Below are 7502 nucleotides of genomic sequence, written 5' to 3' on the forward strand. Positions count from 1 at the left end.
ATATATACACACACAGACACATACATATATACACATGCACACAATTCACACTGTCTGCCTTTATTCATTCCCATCGCCACCTCGCCACACATGGAATAACATCCCCCTCCCCCCTCATGTGTGCGAGGTAGCTCTAGGAAAAGACAACAAAGGCCCCATTCATTCACACTCAGTCTCTAGCTGTCATGCAATAATGCCTGACACCACAGCTCCCTTTCCACATCCAGGCCCCACACAACTTTCCATGGTTTACCCCAGACACTTCACATGCCCTGATTCAATCCATTGACAGCACGTTGACCCCGGTATACCACATCGATCCAATTCACTCTATTCCTTGCCCTCCTTTCACCCTCCTGCATGTTCAGGCCCGATCACTCAAAATCTTTTTCATTCCATCTTTCCACCTCCAATTTGGTCTCCCACTTCTCCTCGTTCCCTCCACCTCCAACACATATATCCTCTTGGTCAATCTCTCCTCACTCATTCTCTCCATGTGCCCAAACCATTTCAAAACACCCTCTTCTGCTCTCTCAACCACACTCATTTTATTTCCACACATCTCTCTTACCCTTACATTACTTACTCGATCAAACCACCTCACACCACATATTGTCCTCAAACATCTCATCTCCAGCACACCCACCCTCCTGCTCACAACTCTATCCATAGCCCACGCCTCGCAACCATACAACATTGTTGGAACCACTATTCCTTCAAACATACCCATTTTTGCTTTCCGAGATAATGTTCTCGACTTCCACACATTCTTCAAGGCTCCCAGAATTTTCGCCCCCTCCCCCACCCTATGATTCACTTCCGCTTCCATAGTTCTATCTGCTGCCAGATCCACTACCAGATATCTAAAACACTTCACTTCCTCCAGTTTTTCTCCATTCAAACTTACCTCCCAATTGACTTGACCCTCAACCCTACTGTACCTAATAACCTTGCTCTTATTCACATTTACTCTTAACTTTCTTCTTTCACACACCTTACCAAAGTCAGTCACCAGCTTCTGCAGTTTCTCACATGAATCAGCCACCAGCGCTGTATCATCAGCCAACAACAACTGACTCACTTCCCAATCTCTCTCATCCCCAACAGACTTCATACTTGCCCCTCTTTCCAAAACTCTTGCATTCACCTCCCTAACAACCCCATCCATAAACAAATTAAACAACCATGGAGACATCACACACCCCTGCCGCAAACCTACATTCACTGAGAACCAATCACTTTCCTCTCTTCCTACACGTACATAGGCCTTACATCCTCAATAAAAACTTTTCACTGCTTCTAACAACTTGCCTCCCACACCATATATTCTTAGTACCTTCCACAGAGCATCTCTATCAACTCTATCATATGCCTTCTCCAGATCCATAAATGCTACATACAAATCCATTTGCTTTTCTAAGTATTTCTCACATACATTCCTCAAAGCAAACACCTGATCCACACATCCTCTACCACTTCTGAAACCACACTGCTCTTCCCCAATCTGATGCTCTGTACATGCCTTCACCCTCTCAATCAATACCCTCCCATATACTTTACCAGGAATACTCAACAAACTTATACCTCTGTAATTTGAGCACTCACTCTTATCCCCTTTGCCTTTGTACAATGGCACTATGCACACATTCCGCCAATCCTCAGGCACCTCACCATGAATCATACATATATTAAATAACCTTACTAACCAGTCAACAATACAGTCACCCCCTTTTTTAATAAATTCCACTGCAATACCATCCAAACCTGCTGCCTTGCCGACTTTCATCTTCCACAAGCTTTGTGGAAGTACATATTAGAAGTCATAAAAACAAAACCTTAGTCTTGTTCTCCCTAGGTCCACATATTTTCTAAAATATATATCAGTACCCATTCTATTTACTTAAAAATTATTTTCCTGCTTCTCTTCCCTACTATATCCATAAACAGCACAAAGTTTATGTATGCCAGCATTATGGAGACATTTTACTACCAATGTGGTCAACCCACAAAGTATGAAGGGAATGTAAGAGGAAAATTTTGAAGTCTTAACCACCCATGATACTCTTTGTGTTACTTAAAAACATTTACAAAAGTCCAGACTACCATTTTCATGCATAACCACCACTCATGGGAAAGTTTAATCACAAGTAAAACAAATAATTTACACTGCTCAGCAGCCCAATCAATACTTACCTCTAAGGTTCAAGAATGAAGCTGGCTGAAACAAAGCAAAGACTTCACCTCAATTTCTCATCACCATCGAAATCAGGCAACAGCACTTTAAGGTCCTCTATCTCTGTTCCAAAGCTAACTATAATTTTCTAGACTTACAAACTCTTTAAAATTGAGTGTATATAAGTTTCACTAAGTGAATGCTTATTTCATTGAAATCCAACTGATGTTTCACTTTAATTAGCAGACTCCCTCATCACCAAAACTGAGTTAGAGATCATTTCCCTACATTGTCACTAGTAATGAGATACTTTTTATATAATATCACCCAAGACCAAGTGAGATCACTGCTCTGTATCATACCGCAGTTCATCCTTGTCTCTAACCTGACATTATCTCAACTACCTGAAGCTTATTTGGATCAGATTAAAAAAACTCAAAAATGTAATTAATTCAATCAATATATGATGTTACTTATTGACAATGGTATTTGTCATCCTCATTCAAGACAACTGAAAAACAGCAGCAGTAGAGCACTTCATTTTAACTTTTCAACATAGAGGCATTCTATACTTAAGCTGTTTTACTTCAATGACAGAACATACTTGATTATAAGCTGGTAAAAAGTGCACGAGACAGCACTAGTAAAGTATTAAAATAATAATAATTCTAGCTTTATCAGGGTTTTTCACAGGATATGATTAAGTTTACAGATATTTAGGAGACAGCAGGTATTTTGCTGGGGGCAACCTGACACCTAATTTTATTGAACTGGTAGTACAGGCAAGACTGGAGGGGCAATCACAAGTTTTTAAGAATTCTCAAGAGAAGAAAAATCACTAACAAAAGAAAATTAGTCTTACTCATTTCACTATATCACTAAGGCTGTTGACCATGGCCTACTGTTTCACTTTCTATCTTACAAGTCACTTACCAGATCAAATATATTTGGGCGTGCTTGGTTACCAATGTGAAGAAGATCCTTAAAACCTTCAGTTATGGCTAAAGCCATCCGTTCTCCCTTTCTTTCCAAAAGAGCATTTGTAGCAACTGTTGTGCCCATGCGTATCCATCCAATGTTGTCTGTTTCTGTTGGTGAATTTCGAGGCACCCTTTTACCAGTCTCCTAAAAGAGAACAGTTCATGCATAAATACGTAATGAAAATAAGAATCCATTTGTGTTACATATTTTTTGCCTGATTACGATACCATTAATACCATCCATATTATTGTGCTATGCACCATCACACTGGGTATATAGTAGTTATCAACAATGGTACAGTGTCACTGATGTATAGATCAACTGATACTTCCATGTTCATCAATTCATTATACAAGCTTGAAGTAATGCAAAATTGTTTCCACCTTGTGTAAATACAAGTAAAGTCTTTATGAAAGAGCAACGAAAAGTTCATACTTTTGTAATATTCAGTTGGATACACTGAAAACCACCAGCCATCAAAATATAATTTCTTATTTTTCCACTAGTTTTGATATTTCTTTGTAATAGCATCCAAATCTGGGGCTTGAGAAGATCTGTGTCAACTCTTATATTCTCAAAGAAAAACTCTTGAAATGAAAATTGTAGGTTTTGATGATCAAACAGCCTTAACTCTCTGAAACAGTGTCCTGTGAACACTGAAAGACTTCTCTCAGTAATATTATGGCTAGGGGTTGTTCAGCCTGTTATTCAATAAGGAGGCTGAAGCCTACATTCAACCTTTGCAAATGACAATTGCCTGAAGTCCATACATTTAACAGATACAAGGTGCCAGCTGAAGATGGTCAAAGAAGGTAAGAAAACAGTTTTTCAAAAGAGGAGGAAAGGCTAAGCAAGGAGGAAAAACTTGGCACATTGTTCATAGGACACAACTTCAGGGTGAGACCTTCTAAACCTACATTTCTCTCCTTTGAAGTCTGTCCCACTAGCATTAAGAGCATATTCACAAGAAGTTGGGTTAGAGAAAAACCTTCATACAAGAATAACCCTAAGGCAAAGAACCTACAGCTGTGAATCATGATAATTCTACAGATTAATTCTCCTTAAGGAGGATTCCCCAGGATAAGGTAACAACTTAGAAAGGTATGCGAAGGGTGTCAAAAATCTTCCTGATTTACTTTAGTGAAAGCTTCTAAAGGATGTATAAGACAGCTTCTACAGGATGTATATGATAAAAGTGTATCTTCTTGCAGTGTTCTACTGTAAGGACCAGATCGAGCCAATTAGGGGTATTCAAAATCTGTGTCTAAAATGTGCAATTCTCATTATATGCATGATATCTTTGCACAGGGGCCTATTTAATCTTCTCTGTTCCATTTCAATCTAGTATGTGCGCTATTGAAGCAAGTACTAAACATTATATGTACTGCATCAGGGTACATTAGTCAAGATATGGGATTTTCCAGTATTCTTTGGTCATGGGTCAATGGATCAATCCATCCAAACATGAATAAGAAAGGAGTTCTTGTTAAAAAATCACTCTCAACAATGGCTCTGTAAGAAAACCTAGTTTCCATGACAAAGACACTCCTTTCTCTCCAGGTCAGAATTCTGGGTGCTACTCATCCACTGAACATCAAGCAAGGTCAATAGGAAAGAACCTGAAAATTTTGAGGCTTTGACCACATAAAATCTAATCCTGGGATGGCATAACCTAAGTTTTAAAATCAAGAATGCTGCTATAGTAATACAATATTGTTTTAGTTCCTACCTTTTTGAGTAGTATGGGAAAAGAGTTCTACTCTCATGGGGCCTCATCTTCTGAATTTTCTATGCCATCAAGCAAACAACCTTTTAAAGCTTTGTAAAGTGCCAGCATTCACTGATTCATTGTTTTATGTATTCCAACCACCTACTAATCTTACACTAAACCAGTATTTTGTAACATCCTCTAACAAGTTTTTGTTATGACCTCCAGTTGCTTTGGTGCTGCATCTATTGAAGAACAGTTAGTATCATCCAGCTGATCTAGAAAACTTCAGGCTTTTATCAGATTTCCCCCTCTCTATCCTTCACAGTGGAGAGCTTTGTAGCCCTCAGCCTCTCCTTGCTGCTCAATTCCCTTAATTCAGATACCATCTTAGCTTCTCTTATCTGTACCCTATCAATCATATCTTTGTGCTTCTTTAAGTGCAGTGACCAGACTTGTGAGGCATAATCCAGTTTTGGTCTGATATGTGTAATGAATAATTCTATAAACATGTACTTGTCTAAACATCTGAATGCAATTCTTATCTTTGGCAGTAAATAAATTGCCTCTTTCACAACTCTCCTAATATGCAGCTCATGATAGATTAGAAATGATGTCAACCCCTAGATCTCTTTCACATAAAGATTCCCACTAGCTATTTCCTGCTAGGTAATAATCATAATGAGGCTTTCTTTCACCCTGTCCCATCCTTATCACATTAAACTTATTTGGACTTAATCTCATCATCTATTCAACTGACCAACTTAGGAGTTTCTCCTGGTCTCCCTGTAGGCTGATGCAATCATCACCATTCTTTGTTTCCCTTATAATTTTGGGATCATATGCAAACATGTTTACACATGATTTCAACTCATCAGACACAATACTTATATATACCAATAACAGCAGAAGGCCCAATACCAAGCCTTGTGATGCACAACTTGTAATCCCAGCCCACTTCAACTCAGTTTATTAAACTATGTGCTTTGTCTCCTTCTAATAAGATATTCTTCTATTCAGCAAAGGAGCTCATCTTGTTATAGAAGTCTAGAAGATCTATTAGCAGGACCTCCTTTCACATTATGCCATGTCTTCCCATTAAAAAGTTTCGTAGGAGCAAGTATTCATAAATCTATTTTCTGATTTTCTTTTCTAATGTTTTACAAACCATACTTGTTAGTGAGACAGGCCACTCTATGGGGCCTTGCACTTAAAAGCCTCCCAAAAGGACCAAAAAAATAACCAATACAACAGGATAAGGTGGGGAAGATAGGGTAGAGGTGATGGAAACATGACATAGTCACAATACTATTTCAATATTACTATAAAAGCATTTGCTAGTCTTTCAATAATTTCAATACTACTTTCTTTCTTTCATACCATTCGCCATTTCCCGCGTTAGCGAGGTAGCGTTAAGAACAGAGGACTGGGCCTTTGAAGGAATTTCCTCACTTGGCCCCCTTCTCTGTTCCTGCTTTTAGAAAATTAAAAAAAAAAAAAAAAACGAGAGGGGAGGATATCCAGCCTCCCACTCCCTCCCCTTTTAGTTGCCTTCTACGACACGCAGGGAATACGTGGGAAGTATTCTTTCTCCCATATCCCCAGGGATAGCAATAAGGAAAGAAAAGGACTTCAAATCTATAGACACCTGTGACACCTGTCACGATGCGTCCTAGTTACAACGAATATTAAAATTTCTTTATACGTCAGTAAGGAAATGCCTGAAAAACACTTTTACCATATATCAATAAGCGCAATTGTAAAAGCATACCGGGATCATAGCCCCATTATGGTATTTTAGAGAAACACATGCTTTTGTTTATATACATCGATCAGCTGGTAACAACTACTTTATGATTGGTCAGTTATAATAAGAATTCTGCATGCTGATTGGCTGGGGGTAGCATCAGCTGACGTGACGACTTTAAAACAAACGCACTCAGTTGCCAATTCAGTGCTTAACAATGATTATTTAACCAAACAACGAGTTATAGTGCGTGAATTCTTCAGTTGATTGATAAAACTAATTCCTAATTTTCAGCGAGGGCCGTATCTCATCTTGAAATAGATCAAGAGCCGTATCAGTGATGACAGAACGTTAATTGTACAAATTGAAAATAAGTCCTTATAGTTTATGAAATCTATTTCTACAGTGAATGTTTAGAACATAAACGCCTTTTGTTTTTATAAAAGTTTGATATAATTTTTCTATTAGGATTCTTTGTTGTTATTGTAAGGGATATTAGTATGGGATTTTGCTTTTAGCTTTAATACACTTTAAAGCTATCTATCTATAAAAATTAACTCGTTAATGTTAGGGTCATGAAGGATAGATAAACTGTAGGGATAAATAGTACTATCTTTCTTTATGAGTACCTGCTCAATGATTCGTCGAATTCCTTCGGTTGGAGCATCACTGTAGTTGTTGGGGTCGACAGACAACAACTTTAAAACTTTAACAGTTCCTCCTGGACAGCGAGCATATACATCCGTAAATGTGCCTCCTCGATCTATGGCAAAACAAAATTTATCATTCATTCTTATAATATGTCACTCTTTTCAATAGCTTATAATCTTCTTCAGTGGTATCGGTACTCCTACACATGCGCTTTCCCAGACTCAGAGTTGCCAGGAGTAACT

At 38.2% G+C, this 7502-nt stretch overlaps 1 protein-coding gene across 3 annotated transcripts in view; it reads right to left on the reverse strand.

Annotated features, from left to right (window-relative positions):
* The window catches only part of LOC139755659 (5-oxoprolinase), an 83021-nt gene extending 75519 nt beyond the window's left edge, over positions 1–7502 (reverse strand). For 2 of the 3 annotated variants that reach the window (XM_071674290.1, XM_071674288.1), the window contains exons 1-2: positions 7239–7502; positions 3107–3298 (exon numbers count right to left, since the gene is read on the reverse strand). In XM_071674290.1, coding sequence (XP_071530391.1) covers positions 3107–3298; positions 7239–7400 — 354 coding nt within the window. In that variant the 5' untranslated portion in view covers positions 7401–7502. Of the gene's footprint in view, positions 1–3106; positions 3299–4883; positions 4903–7238 lie in introns of those variants that run through there. The other variant, XM_071674289.1, reaches the window with a different exon arrangement.

Source organism: Panulirus ornatus, chromosome 19 (genome assembly GCF_036320965.1).
Source record: "Panulirus ornatus isolate Po-2019 chromosome 19, ASM3632096v1, whole genome shotgun sequence".
Lineage (NCBI taxonomy): Eukaryota > Metazoa > Arthropoda > Malacostraca > Decapoda > Palinuridae > Panulirus > Panulirus ornatus.